Here is a 19,958-nt window from a genome sequence, read left to right on the forward strand (position 1 = left end):
CCCTGTCTGGTCCAATCTGGAACCCTCGTCCGATTTACTTGTCAATTAGGCTGCTATTGTGCCACGTCCGCGTCTTAAATCCTTCCCTCGACGGTCCGAATAAAATCTCGTTCGATTCCCCGGGCATCGGGGCAGGATCCATTAATTGCCTCGTTCGCTCTACAATTAGCCCGACGATAAACCCCGTGAGTCGACTCTATAATTTCGCCACTCTGGATTTGCCTTTTGCCCGGCGCTCATTTCCAATTCTAAAGCCATAGGTGCAGGAGCTCGCCCGGCAGAAAAAAAAATAAACTGGTGGCGGCGAGGGGAGTCGGCCGATTAGGATTCGCGCGGGACTAGGACGTGTCTAGGCTCGATTGTTTTTTCCGTTTGTGTCGGGACGATAACGATCGCCTACGCCGCTCGTTTACCGATCCGGAGTCCCGTTAATCGCCGACGACGCGTCTCGAGATCCTCGTCGAGACGGTCGAGACGTTCTCAGAAGTTGAAGCTGCTTTTTGAGTACCGTCGGCGTGGACCGATCGTCGATTTCAGAGATCGGCACGGATCGTTTTGCGGAAGCGACAACTTCCACGGAGCCCCGGGCTCATTAGAACGACTCCCGAGACGCTCCTCTTTCCCCCAGGATAACCGCGGATGCTAATTATAAGCCGCGGCATAATGAAATCATCCGAGGTGCGCGCGCCTCGCGAGCCCGCTGACTTCCTTGAGAACTTTTTCAGCCGGGCCTCGGGAGGAACACCTTTATTAACGGCAGGACAACGAGCTACCCGAGAATTAGGCTCGTGGGATTAGCCGTGCCGAGCGATTACAACAAATTGTCCGTTGATCGTCGCGACCTAACGATCCGAAATCGTTTCGGCTCCCTGCAATCATCCGATCCTATCGATCACCGTCGATTTATTCTCTGCTCGATCTACCGAAAGCTTCTGAATTTGCTGGAAGACATAATCGGCTTCTCGAAGCTATAATTTTCACCTTAAGAACAGTCGCTGCGGATACAACAATCTCAATTGCATTTCCACGATGATAGACGGATCCGGAGAACGACGGGCTCTTTAGCATCCGTTGTGGTTCTCTTAGGTGCAGCCAAAATGGCGTCTTTGTAACCGGTGTATTGCAGGGAAGAGGATAAAATCTCAGGTTGCGAGATGTAGTTGCCGGCATTCTTATTTGCTAGAAAACATTCCGCAACGAACCGAATGTCTAAAGATCTGTTATCGTCGCGCCATATTTAGTCTCTGTTTTTCCTCGTCTCCGGGTCTCTCGGGTTTCATAGTTTCCCTAACTGCGTGGCTTGCCTTTTCAAGCGGCCAAGCTAATTCGATTCTCCCTGACCGGACAGGATAGTCAAACGGCCCGGAATACCAGATACAGGAGCTACAGGACATATATTTTTACAAAAATAAATACACGACGTTCAACGCCCTCGCGGTTTCTACCGGTATCCATACAGCCTATGTACAAGCCACGATCCACGCCTGGCGACCATCGATTAGGATCGCTGTGTTACGGTGAATCGTGGGACACACGAAACTCGACGGATTCGCATGGCGCCCCATTGAAACGGGGCTTCTTTCTTCCCCGGTCACGCAAGAACGCCGAAGGACAGGGTGATTAGAATCAGAGACATGCTAACCGTGAGCCTAGTCGACGAGTCCAACGCGCTCTGGGTTAAGATCTGACATTGCGAGCTTCTGAAATGCTTCACGTTCCCTTCGGAGTCCCTAGCTAGAACGCAGAGCTCGTACTTTGTCCTGGGGTCTTGCAGGTCCTGGATCTTGAAGGACCGCTCGCTGTAGACCAGGTCCTTCTCGATGGCCGACTTGCTGCTTCCGGTCTCGCGAACCACCACGTAGAAATCGCCGATGTCCTCTCGCGAGGTCACGTACCAGGTTGCCTTCCAGCTCTTGTCGTCCTCGTTGCTGAAAATGTCAAGAGTGAGCAAAGAGTTTTCTGAAGTTGTCCAGAGTCGCCTAAAGGATCCTAATTCAGTAATATTCTAGAGCTAGTCGATACACACTATTCGATGTCCCGGTATTTCACATCGGGCGTGATGTCATATTCAGGGTACTCCTTCACCTCCCCGTCGCCGCAGCCCATCACATCCTCGGTGATCTCAGAAATGGTTTTACCGATTAGGAAATTCGGACTCTGGCAAGTGACGTTGGTCCACTCGTCTGGGATTTCCGTGTGGGTGTTCAGCCACCTCTTGAGGGGCCTGGCGTAGCAGTCGCAGTGCAGAGGATTCCCTGTGGATCGAACATTATCGTAGAGATCGTTTTTAACATGTTCAACGTAATCCGATCTCCTGTACCGGAATATTCCAGCTTCGTCCCGTTCTTTATGATCTTCATGAACGCATCGTCGAACACTCCTATCTCGTTGGATCTCACGTCGAGAAGCTTCAAATTAGGCAGCGGCAGGATTTTATTCAGGGGTATATGACTCAGATGATTGTGACTCAGATACAGATTAGTCAGATTCGCAGGTGGGTCGAAGATGTTCGGCTCGGAGGAGATGTCGTTGATGTCGTTGTAAGAGAGATCCAGCGTGTGGATCGCGGTCAGATTCCCGATCACGACTACGATGCCAAAGAATTCCATTAAAGACGTTGATCCAATTATTCGTAGGTTCTCGTTACTTACATCGTCTTATATCGTTGATGTTGTTGTGACTGATGTTGAGGACCTGAAGCTTCTTGGCTCCTCTGGTTAGCTCGAAAGTTACGACGGGCATCGTGTTGTACGAGAGATCTATCTCCTTCAGCCTGTAAGGGATCCAAGGATCGTGGGGGAAGGTTTTCTTGGTGATGAATGAGATCTTGTTGTGACTGAGATTCACCCTTTCGAGGGACAAGCAATCGTCCAAGAGGCCGTGGGTCTTGTTGTCCAGGCTCTCGAGCTTGTTGTGCGAAAGATCGAGCGTTCTCAGGGATACCAGACCTTGGAAAGCTCCGTTTGGAATGCGTTCGAGCTTGTTGTCCGTCAGATTTAACGTGAGCAGCTGCAGCAAGCCTTCGAACGCTCGGACGCTCACATTTCGAATCTGATTGTGAGCAAGATTCAGCTCGAACACGATCGGCAGGCGTCCGAACGCCGATTTTCCCAGCTCCGTTAACTGATTGTCCTGTAATTGATACCCACGCTTAGTACATCGATCGCTGGCGCAACCCGAAATGTTTCTGTTAGGATGTACCACCTGCAGATGAAGATATTGCAGGCTGTTCAGCGTGCTGAGCGCCTCCCACGGCGGTTTCGTGACGTTGTTCGATTGTAGATCGAGAGACCTCAGGGTCAGCAGATTCTCGAAGCTACCGTACTTCAGGTTGTCCCCTAATCGATTCTTCGAGAGGTCCAGAGACAGAAGAGCGTTCATCGAAGGCCACACTTCGGTGATCGGTATCTCCTCCAGCCAATTTTCCGAGAAGTCCAAGGCTGCCAGAGAAATTGGCAGCTGGAAGATCTTTGTTAGACGGTTGTTCTTCACTGTCAAGGTCCTGGGAACCCATAGATCGCGATCGTTAATGTCTATAGATTACTTGGATCGAGTTTTCATCGATTCTGTCGATCACCTGCAGCTCGGCAGCCTGGTCAGGCTGCCCCTGGCAACGTCGTTCAACTGATTGTAGCTCATGTCTAGGTCCAGAAGCGTCGGCAGCGGCCCGAACATGGAGGGTTTGATCTTTTCCAAGGAGTTATGCGACAGGTTTAAGAACCGAAGGCTGAACAGAGTCTGAAAGATAGCGTTGTGGATCTCCGACAGGTTGTTGTACGACAGATCGATCGTGTGCAGTTCGTACAGCTTTGGGAACGTCTGACGGGGCACCGAGTGGATCAGATTGTGAGAGACGTTCAGTACTTTCAGGCCTGTCATGTTGTGCAGCGGCACCTGCAACGATCAACACCCTTCGTCTACAAATTTCTTAATCGTTCGAGACTCGACCGTTCGATTTTCGTTCGACTTCTAAACGATACCTGGTTCAGGGAGGTGAACTGATTGTAACTCAATTGCAACTCGGTGGCATAAGTCGAGCTATCGAAAGAGAACTTGGAGATGTTCTCCAGCTTGTTGTGGCTCAGGTCCAAGACAGTCATGTTCACACAGTTCTCGAACGCTCCAGGTTCTATCTTCGAGATCTCGTTGTGAGATAGGTTGACCTTCGCCAGATAGAGATCTTTGAAGGATAATTTCTCGATCACTGTGACAAAGTTCTCCGAGACGTCCAGCAACTGGAAGCCAGCAAAACAGAGGATCGATAGATGACGGAAACTCTAGGAACAACGAACGGGTCGTACCTCGGCGAATTGGAGCTGATTGAACATCTGAAAGTCGATCTTTTTGATGAAGTTCCTAGCTAGGTCGATGGTCCCTATCCTGGTGACCGGGCCAAAGGTTCCTCTGCCCACGTCGTTGATCTGATTGTCGCTCAGGAACAGTCTGATCAAGAAACGCATCCCGCGGAATGTGTTCGAGTCGAGCTTTCTGATCTTATTGTGGCTCAGGTTGAGCACTTTGAGCAGAGAGTTCCGCGCGAACGTTCCCCTGGCGATCGACGAACCAAGGTGAGACAAACCGAGAGATCGCATCCCGTTGAATTCGATCGAGCGATACCTACCTCTTCAGATCAGAGATCGCGTTATGGGACATATTGCACCAGCCCATCTTGGTCAAGTCAGCCAAATGCGAGCTGTCCAGTTTGTTGATCAAATTATGGGACAGATCGACGTACTCGGTGTCCCTCAGCCCCTTGAACTGATTCCGTTTCAGCTCTTTGATCTCGTTGCCGTGCAAATCTAGCCTCTTCAGCTTCTTCAGAGGCGTCAATGCTTCCACAGGCAGCGAGGTCAGAGTCCCTGCAAAAAGAGAAATAGAAAGTCTCGAGGAAAATCGCGCCTCGGCTTCCTTTCGCGAAAATCAGTACCATTGTTAATCTCCAATTTCTCGATTTTTGCGGCCGCGGCGCTCTCGGCGAACGCGTCGACAGGCAGAGTAGACATCCGGTGGCCGGCGATGCTGAGAAGGCTGAGGTTCCCTAGGATTTGCAATGCTTCCCGCGGAAATTTCTCCAGGGTGCTGTTCACGATGTGGAGTTCCTGGAGCGTTCTGTTCACGCCGAGGAAGCTGTGCTCCTCGATGAGTCTCAGCGACGTGTCGATGAACCTCAGCACCCGGACGTCGAGGGGATAGAGCGCCGGTCCGTAGAAGCGACCTTTCAATCGATTACGATATCAGACTCGACTCGTCTCGCCGAGGCAGCGATCGTTCGAGCCCGATCCTCGGACTCACCTATGTTACATTTGTACAAGACGAGCTCCTCGATGGGCATTCCCTCGTTGCCCAGGTTCGAGAAGGCCAGGCTGAGGCTGGCCAGGTTCGTGTTCTCGCAGCGAACGTACAGGCCCCTGTCGCTGCCCCTCAGACACACGCAGGGGTAAATGTACTTGGTCTCCCTGGGACACCTGAACCGTGGCCCAGGCGGGACGTACTCAGCCATGGCGGGCAGGACCCCGGCCCACAACAGCAACGGGAAAAGAAGTATCATCTGCTCGACAGACAATGGAGGTCGTGGAGATCCTGTTTAAACGCCTCGTGCCGTTCGAAGGCGCGAGAGTGTTGACCCGCGATGAAAAACGGGCAACGATAATTACTCCGAGCGGTATAAATTTGATTAGTCACCGGTCCTGTTGTAATCGCGCTATTTTGCGCGAAACGTGAGAAAGTTTTCTGCGGAGCGCGCTCGCCGATTCGCGCCGCGATAACGCGCCTATAGGGCAATTAAAATTTTCCCCGATTCGAAACGAGATTCTCGGGATCGATCGGGTCGCGATTTCCTCGCCTGGGAACCGTGACCGGCGTTACGAAACCGAAAGAATCGGCAGAACGATTTTCGGTGTCGACGTTCCACGTTCGGGACATTGGGGACAGTTCGACGGACGTTTTCGAGCTGCTCCGTGGAACTCGGGGGCCAATAGGCCACGCCCACTCGGAGCGGGCCACGCCTGTTCCACGCGGACAGAGACAGCGAGGTCCGCGATATCCTGCGATCCGAAGAACCGGGGCGAACGCGGAGCCTTGGTTGCTCGAACCGGAGATGAAACGAGAGAATTTCGTGGGCGCGTCGCCGACGGCGAGGCGCGACTAATTCGTTCGCGGACCGACGACCATCGTCCGAGACGACCGGACGAGATGGCAAGGGCCGGGACGCAGCGCAGCGCGGTAGAAACAAAGAAAGTCATAAAGAGACGAATGACCTCGTTGCAGCCGCTTCCTTGGGCCACGAACACGTCCACGAGGAATCGCGTGCGGCCGCTCGCACAGCAGCTATCCTGCGCGTATCTCTTCGAGAGGCGATCCCGGCTGACAATTCCACCCACGAGGTCGCCGCGATGCAAGATAAATCGATGGCCCGTTCCCGGACCGAACAATTACCTCGATTGAGTATCGTACGAGCACCGGTGACCCGATGGGCTCGAGTTCCGACGTGATCGGCCCGCGGGGATCGGCCGCCGATGATCGCCGCGATGATTCCCGATAGACCGGGCTGAATCGAAGCGGAGGAACGACCGAGACTGTACTGTTGACGCCGTTGGCGGGCGGCCGTTCTGCCGGCAGCCTGACGGAAAGTGAAACGAACGGCTCTCGCGATTCTCGCTCGAATGCAAATACTTTCCTCGGGATTAGCGGGTTCCACGCGGCGCGGTTCGCCATGGAAACGGCCCGGGACTGTTGTTGCGTGCCTGCCTCGATTTGCCTAAACGAAACCGTTCGCCGTGCTCGGGGAACGAGGGCTGTAATTGGAATATCAAAGCCCGGGGATAATTGCGGCAGTTCGAACGCTGCCGTGGAAAAATTGCAAAGCGCTGGCTCGGACACGACTGTTAGCGTCAACGCGCGTCGATCGGTCGCCACGCTGTCTCAATCCGTTTCACGACAGGGATCCGCGACCAACCGGTGCCGTCCAATTGCAAGACAAGAAAGTACATTCGTCGAATGTCAGTCGACTTTCTCGATGAGATTTTCCCCGGCTGGCTCGTTATTTGGATGGCACGCTTGTTCTTACGTACCGCTTCGAAGTTTCTCGGAGAGAATCGCGACGTCGCGTGATACTAAAAATAGAGTCGTAACTCCTTGGAAGGTCTTCACCGTTTCTTAGGCAAGAAGAGGCTGTTTAATAGTTTGCCAGACTGCGCGGTACTTGCTCCGGAGCGATTAACATGAGATTACCGAGTCACGAAGCGGTAATATATTCAAAATCTCCGTAGAATAGACGATTTTTATCGCGTTTCTTCACCGAATATGGAACTATTCGCGGTCTAGAAACGTCGCAGCGTTCCCGCGAACCGTTAGAATCGTGGGCAAGACAGCGGCGAGGAGGACGCTTAGGGCAGAGCGTGGGCCAGCGGCGACCATGATTAAGAGTCGGGAGATTCTCGGTTCGAGGATCGGTGATGCGCGAAGGCGATCGCAGGCGGTGGCCTTGAGGAGACGCGTTTAAGCGGGTCGATGAGTCGAGAATCGTGACGAGAGACGGGAGACGAGAGAGGAGAGAGAGAGAGAGAGAGAGAGAGAGAGGCGAGGCGATCGAAGGAACGCGGACAGGGGACGGCTACCGATTTGGCAGCGACGCGGTAGAGTGTCCGGCGAAATTGCCGAGGCCCAGTGACCTGCGACACGAATCGTCGCGGCTTATTACGGCTCCAGTAATCTAGTAATTCAGCGAGCGCGAAGGCAAAGAGAAAAGCGCGGTGATCTAGTTTCGCCGCGGGTTTATGCAACGCGTAACATAAGCGTACCACGACAGCCGGGCATAAACACGTCGCTTAGGCGAGCACACGGCCGATCGTTTCCTAGGAAGCTCCGCAGGAATTTTTTGAGCGCGGATTGCGCAATTTGTTCGGTAAACAAATGCGGTGGAAAGCGATTACAGAAAACTGGAAAGGAAGCTCCTGTTGTAACGCCGATGCAACCGACATTTCCTCGATACACGGCCCGACTATGCGCCGATACCGCACGCGGAACAGAAACACTCCTTTCACTTGTACGAAGTCGACCTTAGGAATCGCGACAGGCAATGAACCGAATCCCCTCCGACTGTCCCTGCCGCGTAAAAACCGTAAAAAATCGACTTGCACCGGTTCCGTTGACGTAACGCAGCATTTGACATCTGGTATTTCTCGTTTGATATCGGCGCGGCCCGGAGAAATCCTGGTCGAAAGTAAAGCGTTTCGCTCGCGGCCCGGTCCCCGTGGATCGACGATCGAGAAGGCGCGAAGATCTCGCGAGAATAATTGCCCGCGAGATCCGAGAGACCCCGTGAGAAAGCCGGTTTCCGTTCCGCGATCGCGGAAGGAATAATTGATGCGCGAAGAAAATACAATAAAACGCGCTCCACTTTCCGCGCGGCAATTAATGTTATTAGAAGAGCGAAGCGCGGCAGGGGAAAGCTCGAATGATCTAGAATAATGTCGATTGTTGGCTCAGACTGGGTCCCGTTTAGTCCTGACACCCGTGCGGAGGGGAGAAGAAAAATGGAATTGTGAGATCGCGATTGTACGTTCCTCTATGGTTCTTTTCTCGTGCGTCAACCGTGCCCAAGGATATTTTCGTTTCACTCGACGGCCTTCGGACCGGGCTGCGAGCTACAGTTTTAGGAAAAATGCGGCTATTTCTGGTTAGCGAACCGATTCCGGCCGATCGGATTTCACGAACCGATAGATTTGCATCGATCGCCGTGAGACTCTCGTCATTCGAGTCATTCGAGACTCGACTATTTTTGTCTACAGTTACGAACTAGGTCTTTTCCGGTACGAGGTATTCGAATAAATTAAGATTAATTAAGATTGCGGGGAACTCTGTTGTCCGTATGCAAATCAGAATCATATTATTTTGCACGAAAGTCTACAGTAGAGCGTGAAGCGACTTTCTAGAATCGGTGTGTCGTCGGATAGATTCTCTATTCCCGTGGGATTTTTTTAATTTACACGTTGATTCGTGTTTTCCATCGATCCGCGTACATCTAGAAAGAGAAAGGAAGCCGAGGCGACCGGAGAATGGCCGATAAAACGCGACAAAAGTGAAGGAACATCGATCACGAGCGGAGAATCCTAAGCGGTGTCTTATCCGCGCATTGAAATCACCACTCGGCGGAGCACGTGTTCGGTGACGCACGATATAAACTCGTCCCCTGTTCCAATTCCTCTCAGGATCGTCGCGCAGAGACGTCGACGAGTTGTCGGAAGAGTCTAACCCCGGTTTACGATATATAATAGAATGGAAAAGCTCGAGCTCGGTCAGCGAAACCGTGACAGCCGCGAGATGGAACGCGGAATGAAAACGCGAGAGATCGTCTCGCGGAATACCTTGTTGCACTTTAGCCCACAGAGCGGTCCCGAAAGCACGATGACAGTCGTTGGTTTTCGGACGACCTTGTCCCCGAGTCACATATTCGTCGTGGTTGCACCAGTTGCGTGTTTCCGTGGTCTCGCGCGCGCGCTGCGCCGGTAACGACAAAGAAGAAGAGAAGAGGAGAGAAGAATGCACGAGAACGTTTCACCGCATCTCCGGCTTCAAGACATTCTGCCAGTGGTTCCTGGATGAGGCTGCCGTGAAAACTGAGCCGCTGCTCGCAGCTGAAGAGAAAGGCGGACCGAGCATGGCCTCCCTCATTGGCAGTTGATACGCGCTGTCCTTTCGTGGACACGCGGCTCTCGAACTCGGTGCCGGGAACATTTCTGCGGGACTGAGACGTTATAGTCTCGCTTCATTGGCCCCGGCTGGCCAGGGCCGTAACCAAACGGCTCAATTTATCCTCGGCGATAATTAGGTCGCTACGTCTCTTTCGCCCGAATCGTCCAGCCTCTGTTCAAATAAACGGGTCATCGAGATATCGCGGATGAAGAATTCTATTTTTATTATTCAACGGGACTTTTCAACATTTTGCTTCTCTACCATACGGAAAGACACTGTCCGAGAAGAAAGTTACCTGGAGAACGCTATTGGTCCGCCAGGTGAAAGTCCGAGTTACCTGGTCGTTCGTCAGGCAGTGACATCTGCCGGTACCTGGAAATAATGGTACCAGAGGGTACGATCGATGATATAGTCGGCGAATGATCCGGACCGGTGGATCAATGATTTTATCAACGACCGATCGACCAGGGAAGATCGACGACGAAGAATGATTCTTTAAGGACGCGCACGATCACCGCGCGAGTTTCTTTGAACTATGTTTGGAGTGTGAAACAATTTCCAACATGAACGTCTCGCGAAACAACCGGACGCGCCGGTTAGACATCGTTTAGATCTCAACGAGGAATTACACGGTCATTAAGGCCGATAACTTCCCGGAGCAGCGCGGTTTACGAACCGACACAGTCAGTTGGATCGCTGTTGGATCAGTCGAGCACAGAGCCGTTCTGCAGGATCTGCTTCGCGATCTCTGAAGATGGGCGATAACGTAGTCGTGCTGGTCAAATGGATTCTGCTGCTTCGTAAGTGAAAAGCGTAATTTTATTGGCACCGTTTGTTAACGATCGCTTTGCAGGAACGGCGATCGCAGTCGTCGCTTTTCCGACTCGGGGCTACATGGTAGGGAATGTTCTTATTGTAAAGATCGGGGCCGTAGAAATTCTGCTTGAAAATATTTCGTTTCGTTAAGGATCGACAGCGATTGGAGACGTACGAGGAATTGTCGGAGGAATCCATCGATTTCGATCTTTTCCGCAATCTGACCTTCCGATTCTCCTGCGAAAGCAAACCGATCGGCTTGTACGCCGATCCGGACTACGACTGTCGGATCTTTCACGTCTGCGATCACGGGGAAGAAGGATTTCCAATGATCTGTCCTAATAACACGATCTTCGATCAAAGAGAACGCGTCTGCTCCGACGAAGGGCCGATAGACTGCGAACACGCCGAAGAATGGTATCGCGGTCTCGTTACTCGCAGTTTATCACCGATACTTTTTTACATTACACGAAGTACAATACGCGTTATTTCAGGTTCTACCTGAACGAGCTGCCCTACTCTGTAGAGGTATCGGAGGAAAATGGCACAAGGGTGGACGAGAGAGAGGAGATTCCTTCCGTGCTGCCTCTTCTGCTGTCGTGACACGCGACAAGTTCCATTAGCCGCCTCTGTACTCAAAAGGGACGAATAAAAGAAACCAGTTTGCCGTTCGAACCACGCGGCAAATTAATACCCCGTCATGCATCGGCGCTTGTTAACACGATTCTCGCGGGAATAAAACCAGCCTTGCTCTTTGTTTTACTCTGCTCGAACGCGCCAGCTTTTTAACCACCCGATAAACTTATTAACGCGCCGATCGCCTCGCGAGCCGCACACGTTCCTCCCCGTGATCGTAAATGAATCCTCGATCTCCGTATCGCCATTTCCGTAAATTACTTCGATCTTGAAGACACTTCTCGGGTTCTCAACGGGTTCAACGCACAATCCCGCGATCCTGGCGTCGTCGGATCGACGACGTCCGGTCGGTAAAAAGCGAGGCCGATCGCGAGAAAAAGAGTAATCTCGGGTTTATTTCAGCCCTGACCTTTCGAGACGAGCCCTGCGGGTCCTCGAGGTCCGCCGGTTTCCGATTGCTGCGGGCCCCAGGATTCAATGAGGGCCCTCTCTTATTCCCCGGTTCTTTTTCTCCTGCTGCTAAACCGTACGATCGCCGGCAATTACGTTGCTCGGCATCTCGAGATGCTTATCCAGCGCAGTAAAGGTACAAAGGAATTGTTCGAGGCAGATGGAGAACGAGGGGTGCGTGGATTCTCAGTCGTTTATTTTTCGTAAACGTAGAACCAGCCGCTGTCTTACAAGCTAAGGGTTTTATAATGTACCGAGCCCGCGACCGGGCTCGGCCTGCATGATTGAGCGGATCGAGTATATAGAGATCGATAAAAGAGAGAATAGCGTAATGGAGAAACAGCTAGTAACCCGTCACCCGTGTCGCGAAACCCCAGAGGAACGAACGAAGTGAACAGGACCCGAGCGGTTCGTTCCTAATTAGTAATCGAGTGTCTGTGGTCCGTGCTTCTAACTAGAGGTGTCTACGCTGCCGTTCGCAAGTATCTGTCCTGCCGTAGAAAAAAAAACGTCGAACTTCTATCGTCCTAATTTAACCTTATCTTATCGCTTCTCTTTACGCGTGTTTCGAAGAACAGTTTTTTCGGAACAGCCGAAGAGTTACTTGCGAGCGGCGAAGAAGATGGGAGACAGTGGCAGCGGCGATGACCGTCGGCCACGTTCGGAAGAAAATTAAAGCTAGCCCAATAAACGTTCACTGTTTAACATCAGCCTGACGGAAACGATCGACGAACTCTGGAACGATCTACAGTCTCCTCTTAATCCTAGAAAGACCAACTACGATCCTACGGGAATGCTATAACCCTAGAACCCCGGTGTCGATGAGAAACGCGTCCCGAATGGTGCCCAGAAAGCGAACGCGGGTCACCGGATGCTCGTTACCACCCATTCCTTATATCCCTATAGGCTGCAGGCTACAGCCAGCAGGTCGAATTTCAACGACGTCGAACGCTGGGTCTTCCACGGTGTACTCTAAAGCTGATAGTCTCAGTTACGAGGCGTCGGCTTACAGTCCGCGATAATGAGAATTAGTGGGCCAGGTGATGCCCGGCCCGATCTTATGATTATCGTAAACGTATTTAATCTGAGGGTGATTGTTCGCCCCGAAGAAGGAGTCGCGGATCATCGCGACTATCGCCGAGCCCATGGCCATGTTGCTGATTATGCCAGCCATCGAGGCGGCGGCCTTCGCGTGGGTCACCGCCATTTGCAGCAGGAACGAGAAAATCAAGCCCAGCCCGGGCATCATCTGCATCATCTTGTTCTTCATAGCTCTGCCGAGGTGCACGATGGAGTTGGTCATCTTCTTCGGCAGGAACTCCTCGTCCAGTCTTGGCAGCTTCACTATCAGGCCCGACTTCTTGTCCTTCTCGACCCGATCGTCCGCGATCTTGTTGTCCTCGATCTCTTCCAGCCTCTCCTCGAAGGAGTTGAAGAAGTTCTTTTCCAGCCTCTCCTCCAGGAAGGAGTTGATGAAGTTCTTCGCTCTCTCCTGCCTTTGTCTGTGTTCCTGGTCCCTGGAGGTCTCTTTCTTGAGGTCGTACGTTGCCTGGCTACCCAGCGGCAACAGCTTCAGCTCCTCCGCGCTCTTCCGAGACTCCAAAGAAAGGATGTTCACACCCTTGTTCTCCTCCGGCGAAGTCTCCTCCAGACTTCTCAATTTATGGTTAAAGGTCTGCAACTTATGAGCGAGCCTGCTGTGAGCGAACCTTGGACCGAAGAGGTCTTCGAACGCGTTGTACGCGTCTTCGAGGCCGAAGAATTTGCCGTCGTCGCCCTCCGGCTCCGTGTCGTTCGTCCTGATCTTGTCCAGGAACATCGTGATGATCTCGTCGTCGTTCAACGACCTCATGATGTCGACGTACTGCTCGGTGTCCTTCAAGAACTGGATCTCGCCCTCTCTGGAGATGTCGATGCTCTTCTCCTTCTTCTCCTTGTCCCTCCTCGGCTTCTCGGACTCGGGTCGCTGGTCCAGGACCTCTTCCATGATGTCGCTGATGATCGTCAGGATACTGGGCAGGTTCTTATTGTCCTTGAGCTTGGCGCCCCTGCCCTCCCTGAAGCCGGAGAAGCAGATGCCGAGCTCGCCGTTCCCGTAGCCCTTGACCTTCAAGAAGCCCAGGTTCGTCTGGAACTTCTCCTCGACGACCTGCTTGTACCAGTCGAGCAGGTACTGCTCGATCGAGTCCTTCCTCTGCAGCATCTCCTTCTCCAAATCGGTCGTCGACATGCCGAATAACTCCTGCACCTTGACCTCCGTGTTCATGCCGCGACCTAGGAACCCGAGGACGGGGAATTGGCTGGCGATCAAGGGCCACACGAAGATCCCGATGCACCTGATGAAGCTGAGACCGGCGATGCAGTTGATCACCTGCTGAGCGATTCCTCTGCCCTGCACGGGGTCCACGTCCTCCACGACCTTGATGATCTCGTACTGATCGGCCGACAGAGCGCTCCTAACCGTGTCGTTCAACGTATCGGCGAAGTAGCTCTTCGGCTCCGAGCTCGATTTGCTGCGCGACCCCGCGATCTCCCGCATTTCGATCAAACTCTGAAGGTACTCGGACTCCGAGAAGTTGGGAAACTCTGCGGACGATTCCCAAGAGTCGGATGATTCGACGGTCTCGTAGTAGGTCTTCGTCGCGTCCACGCTCCGGCGTTCTCTGCTCTTGACTCCCGACTCCTTCGTTCCTGCTGTCAGCTGAACGATGTCGGCAAGCTGTACCTGCTCCTTCGAGATATCTACGAAGATGCCCGGCGGTTGGCCTGCGTACCCGGGTACCTCTCCATCGTTATCTGCAAACAGAACCAGGTCAGAGATCACCCGGACTACCTAGCTGAACGTTCTACCAACGACGGATTCACCTACTGACGGCGTAAACGCTGACGATCCTTGATTCGATAACAGCTGGGCTTCGGCGGATGCTTGCGACGATTGTCCCGAGACCTGTAGGGTGATCGCTGGCTGGGGAATTCCTTGCGGAAGTCCGGCGGGACGCTCGTAGAAACCTGGAATAGGCTGAATATTCGAGGGCAGGTCTGACGGAGGGAAAGGACTGGCGGATATCGGACGATCCTCCGGCGATTTGAAGATCTCCAAGAAGTCTGCCAGAAAGTCTGGACGGTTCCGTTGCACGGTCGGCCACGTGATATTCTGCGTGCAGCCAACAAAGTCGTACTCCTTCGTGCATTTTTCTATTCTGCCGATGTACGCCGCCCTCTCTTCCGCCGGGATGCCCAGTTCCGCGAGCTTCACGATGTTCTGCTGACGTCTGGTCAGATGGGACAGAGAAGGGTTGCTGACGTCCAAGTAGGCTCGCTTGAGATCAGAGTCCCTGTTCAAAGCGTCCACCAGGATTCTCTCTATCCTCTCCTCGACCTTCTCCAATGCCAGTCCCTCGAGGTTCAGGTTCTCCTGCGAGGGCAGAACCTCGATATTGGAACCCTGTGAATTTTCCGCCAGGAACATCTGGAGCCTGATCCTAGGTATGCTCTGGTAGCCACCAAAGTTCGGGAAGCTCGGTAGCCAGGGATAAATCTGCGCGATCGTCGGCCAAGTAACGTCCCTGACGCACTGCAAGAACACCTTGTCGCTCAGGCAGGATCTGAGCCTGTCGACGTAACTGGCTCGAGTGGAGAGGGGTAACAGGTTCTCAGCGATGTTCAGGATGTTGACTTGCTGCTCTGTCAGGATTTTGAGGAAGTCCTGAGACCTGGTTGGAGCGTTAGGAGCCGAGAGGTTCGGGATAGAGAGCTGCACGGCCTTCAGGATGTTGAGGATTACCGTTTCGGGTAGCTCGTTGAAGATCGGGACGAATCTGGTGTCGGTTATGGTCACTTTCGTGTCCCCGTGCTGTCCAGTCGTGACGTCCGTCTCCGACAGAGGAGGAGCGTCGGTGCTGGAGCTGGGTTCCGTCAGGTTCTGCTTGTTGCCGTCGTCGGGAGAAGGGCCGCTGCTGGGACGATTGGTTATGCTGCCGAAGTTGGGGAAGCTGGGCAGCCAGGGGAAGTAGCCGGACAAGGTCGGCCAGATCACGTCCTTGGTGCAGATCAGGAAGTTGTTCACGCGCAGACAAGCGATCAAGTTGTTCGCAAACTCGTTGCGAACGCTATCCGGCAGAAGGCCGTCCACGATGTTCACGATGTTCGTCTGCTGCTCGTTCAACAGGTCGATGAACTGCTGGTTCTTGGTCGTCGAAGGGCTGCTGGCGCCGCGATTCAAGTTCAGCGACTGCAGCTGCACCGAGCGGACGATGTTGAGGATCACGGTCTCGGGATGCTCCGTGAAGATCGGCACGAATCTTGTCCCGGTCACGCTGATCACCGGGACGTTCTGCTGGCCCTTGTTCCTCGACTCCTCGTTTTGGAAACGGTTCGCGATCACCTTGTCGCTGTCTCCTCCGGAGATCACGCGTTCCTGCGGCTTTTCTCCGGGACCGGCGGACGGTTCCTTCGACTCCGGCGTCGCCTGAGCAGCGCCGATCGGCTCCTTGCTCTCCAACGAAGGGAACGCGGGTAAATTGGTCACGTACCTGATCAGCGTGGGCCATATCACGTATTTGGCGCAGTCGATGAAGTTGTCGCTCCTCTGGAGGTACACGATCACTTCGGTCACCAGACCTGGCCTGGCAATGGATGGTATCAGGGACTCCGACAGTCGGAGAATATCGAGCTGAGGTCTCGTGAACCTGGTGAACATGACCACGTTCCCGGTGAGGACGAACGGCGTGATTTCCGGGGTCCTGCCGATGGAGCTTTGAACGTCCAGCAGCATATTTAAGATCTTCGTCTCCAGCTCTTTGGACGACTGCAGGGTGTCCGGTCGATCTTTCAGCAGCACGAACGTCGGGCTTTCCGGCTGCTCCGAGGAGTCTCCGAAGGGCCAGTAAGAACCCAGATCCGGGACACTCGGCAATGAGGGGATGTAGTCGACGATGTCCGACCATCCTGGAACCTGAAAGTCGGGCAGAATGCCAGAGATGTCTGGGAAATTGGGTACGAACTGTCTGACGGTGGGCCAGGTCGAATACTTGATGCAGGCCAGGTAATTGAACTCCTTCATGCACTTGACGGTTTTCTGGACGAACTGCGGCCGATAGGCAGCTGGGATCAGTTGCTCGGCCATGCTGATAGAAAGCAATTGGTCCTGAGGTATCAAAGCGATGTAAGAGTCCGCGGTTCGGTCGATGAAGGACGGCGAGGCCGATAGGCGTGGCTGCTCCTTCAAGGTATTCTGGAGAATCTGGATGATGGTAGCCTCGGGCTTCGGCCTTCCAGATCGCGTGCCGTAGGCGTCGATGACTTCCGGCAACTCGCCGACTCCTCCTTCCATAATTGGGAACGGGACGATCGGATATTGCGGGTACTGCGGGTATTGCGGGTATTGCGGGTACTGCGGGTACTGCGGATGCATGTCGTAGATAGGGTACCAGTTCTGATAGTCGGGGAACGCCGGCAGAGCCGGGAAATACTGCTTGATCATGGGCCAGGCGAAATACTTGATGCAGCTGTAGTACTCGAACCTAAGGAGGCAGGAGAACATACTGTTGGAGTATTCCTGGCGCAGCGCCTGCGGCAGCAGCTTCTCCGCCATCAGCAGGATGTGCAGCTGGTCCGAGGTGAGCAGGTCATTCAGCGTCTCGTTCTTCGGGTCGACGTACGATATCAGCGTCTGATCAACGGGATACGTATCCAGAGCATCTTGCAGGATGTTGTACACGACGGACTCCGGCGTGATCAGCTTGACACGGTGGATGCTCTGGGCCCTGCCCGACTTCGGTTTGTTCCCCTGAAACAAGTCAAACACATTGACCTCGATTGGTATCGTCCCGTAGCTCGGGAGATAGTTCGCCACGACCGGCCACACGAAGATCCTTATGCAGTTGATCGCGCTGAGGCCGCGTATGCACTCCACCACGTTGGCCGCGAAAGACTGACGCTCCCTGACCTCCAGCAATTGCTCCGCGCACCTGAGTATCCGCAGCTGCACATCGGTCAATCCGAGATCCTTCGTGTTACCCAAGTAGGAAGTGCTCGAAGGCTCTATCTTCTTCGAGGACGCGATCTGCTCTAACACGTCCAGCAACTGATTCTCGGTGAACTTGGACAACTCCGGAAGCAACTCGGCAGCCTGCTCTCTCAGGTGTAACATGGCTGTCTTGTCCCTTATCCGATCCTGAAGCGCCACCGCCTGATCCTTCCACTTCTTATAGGGCGCGAAGATTCCTAAGACTTGTCTAGAGTTAAACGGGTTAGTAGCCGTTACCTTGGTTTCCTGCTCGAGTCGGACGTCCTCCTGCGTGATCGTGGTCTCGTCCAGTCCAGCCTGTCGCTTGGAGGTCAGGACCTTGGCCTCGTCCAGGTTGTCCACCTTCTGCGCGTCCAACGCGTCGTCGCGGATCGAGATCAGTTTCTTGATCTGGCCTTCGACGATCGACTGCTGCTCTCCGTCCGGTATCTTCTTCTCTTCGGCGCTCAAGTAGACGGTGGAGCTCTTGCGTCGCGATTTGCTCTGAGAATAGTTCAGGCACCTGTGTCCTCTGTTCTTGCTGGCCTCGTCGTCGTCCTCGACGTTCTCTTTCTCTCGATCGGTATCGGTCGGTCCGCACTTGAGGACAAAATAGCTCGGCAGGAGCTTCTCCTGCGGCCCTCTGGTCTCCAGAACCTTCGCAGGAGGTTCTTCCTCCTTCGGAGCAGATCCGACCCATTCGTCCGTGTTCTGTCCGGGGTCCGCCAACTGACGAGCACCGGCATCGTTGGTCCCAACATCGGGAACGTTCTCTTGATAAGGCACGGCTCCGTCGGCGTCCACCTGACCGTCGAACCTGCGGATTCCCTCGTCCTTGGGATCCTCGATCCTCTCCACGGGGATCCTCGCGTCGTCGCGCACCTCCGGCTTGGGAGCGACGTCGTTCCGTCTTCTCTTCTTGGCCACGGCGGCATCCTCGTCTTGCTGCTTCAGGATCTCGCTACCCTGCTCTCCGATCCCGGCGTTCGTTTCTTGGTCGGCTTTCCGCGTCTCCTGTTCCTCAAGGCCGATCTTCTGGACCTCCGGCGCGACGTTCCTTCCCGGCGACCGATCAGCGAGCTGCTCGGCGTTGCCCTTGCCAGCTTGCCCCGGCTGGTCCCCAGCCTCCGGCTGCGAAACCTTGCCTTGGAGACTCCCCGTTTCCTCAGGCTCGACCTTCTCATCTTGAGCGTCATCGGTCCGAGTCTCGGCGAGCTTCTCCGGCACTTGCTCCGGCGCACTGCTGCTCTTCGACGAAGCTAGGCTCGCGCTTGGATCACTCTCGACTGCCGAAAGCTTGACCCCGGGCTCCAGAAGCGGGGCTGTTTCATCGCGGGTCACGCTGCGCGCTCCGCCACCGTCGACGACGAACAGCAGCAGCAGAAGACAGAGGCAGGACCGAGGGACCAGGCTGAGGAAGGTACTCGTAGGCTGTGGGCGTCGCGAGTTGAGTGTTCTCATGGTCGCGGTCGAGAGGCGAATGTCTCGGCCACTTCTGAGCCGGTCTATGGTCAGCCATGCCGGAGAGGTATGGTAATACACATACCATCGCCCGACGAAGATGCCCGTGAGAGTGCACGTACAGGTTCAGCCAACGAGACGCGGGGAACCGCGAGACTGTGTGGATAGGCAACGGAGGAGCCGGGCATTTCCATTTTTACGCTGCCGTCTTCTCTCCCTCCCCCCCTCCCTCCTCTCGACGTGCCTCCGCAGGGTTGCCGGAGGATCGGGTTCACGGTCTAACGGGTGTAGATGCATTTAGCTCGGTGCATCCTACGGTCAACCCATCGGGAACAGAGAGATTCGTGGAACCTCTCCGAGGCGTTCCCACCGCGCGCCCATCCTCGTTTTATTCTGCACTCTCGGCTATAATGATAGTTTCTTGCCACGGCCGCGAATTAGATGCTGTCCTCCGGCGAACGATTTGAATAATCGAAACGATGCCACAGGCCGGCTACCATCTCCCTCTAATGCCTCCCCTCGCGGCCAACGACGTAACGAGCCAATTAACCTTGGAGCTGCTCGGAAAATAACCTGGCACTCCCCGTCCGCGCGAGATCCTGCCAAGCTATTCGAACCACCCGGTCGTTCGTGTTCCATTCTTCGATACCGCGTTGTGTGTGTCCTTCCTTCGGCGATTATCGAGCCGACCGCCGGCTTCTAGGGCCGACATACATCGGCTCGGAACGCGATCGCCGCGGAAAAACTGGTCCCCTGAGTCTCAGAATACTTGCGGCTGGACGCCGTTATCGGTACAGGGAATCGGGGTTCCAGCAATTTTCACGACTGGTCGATCGTCTGCGTTCACCTTGTCTGGCCATCTTCTCGATGGGACAGGAAGCCTGGTTCGTGCGCT

General features: G+C 54.2%; 3 protein-coding genes across 4 annotated transcripts; 1 reads left to right on the top strand and 2 right to left on the bottom strand.

Moving 5' to 3' along the window:
• Positions 1–1,375: 1,375 nt before the first annotated feature.
• conv (insulin like growth factor binding protein acid labile subunit convoluted) lies at positions 1,376–9,720 on the bottom strand. 2 transcript variants are annotated; one of them, XM_076525414.1, is made up of 12 exons: positions 9,366–9,720; positions 5,293–5,548; positions 4,928–5,215; positions 4,622–4,859; positions 4,302–4,548; positions 3,981–4,235; positions 3,578–3,894; positions 3,205–3,502; positions 2,652–3,132; positions 2,321–2,587; positions 2,027–2,255; positions 1,376–1,928 (listed from the first exon to the last, which is right to left on the bottom strand). In XM_076525414.1, the coding sequence occupies exons 2-12, from the start codon at positions 5,546–5,548 to the stop codon at positions 1,592–1,594; spliced, it is 3,213 nt and encodes a 1,070-aa protein (XP_076381529.1). In that variant the 5' UTR covers positions 9,366–9,720; the 3' UTR covers positions 1,376–1,591. The 2 variants fall into 2 exon arrangements, with proteins under 2 accessions (XP_076381529.1, XP_033336318.2); XM_033480427.2 differs by lacking the exon at positions 9,366–9,720 and adding an exon at positions 6,436–6,644.
• Positions 9,721–10,312: 592 nt separating this feature from the next.
• LOC117226154 (uncharacterized) lies at positions 10,313–11,184 on the top strand. The gene is made up of 4 exons (XM_033480216.2): positions 10,313–10,493; positions 10,547–10,590; positions 10,661–10,926; positions 11,004–11,184. The coding sequence occupies exons 1-4, from the start codon at positions 10,448–10,450 to the stop codon at positions 11,110–11,112; spliced, it is 465 nt and encodes a 154-aa protein (XP_033336107.2). The 5' UTR covers positions 10,313–10,447; the 3' UTR covers positions 11,113–11,184.
• Positions 11,185–11,774: 590 nt separating this feature from the next.
• On the bottom strand, positions 11,775–19,229 carry LOC143260308 (uncharacterized). The gene is made up of 3 exons (XM_076525401.1): positions 17,861–19,229; positions 14,461–17,383; positions 11,775–14,391 (listed from the first exon to the last, which is right to left on the bottom strand). Exons 1-3 carry the CDS (start codon positions 19,061–19,063, stop codon positions 12,602–12,604), a joined length of 5,916 nt encoding a protein of 1,971 aa, XP_076381516.1. The 5' UTR covers positions 19,064–19,229; the 3' UTR covers positions 11,775–12,601.
• Positions 19,230–19,958: the final 729 nt, after the last annotated feature.

The sequence above is a fragment of the Megalopta genalis genome, chromosome 11, assembly GCF_051020955.1.
Source record: "Megalopta genalis isolate 19385.01 chromosome 11, iyMegGena1_principal, whole genome shotgun sequence".
Lineage (NCBI taxonomy): Eukaryota > Metazoa > Arthropoda > Insecta > Hymenoptera > Halictidae > Megalopta > Megalopta genalis.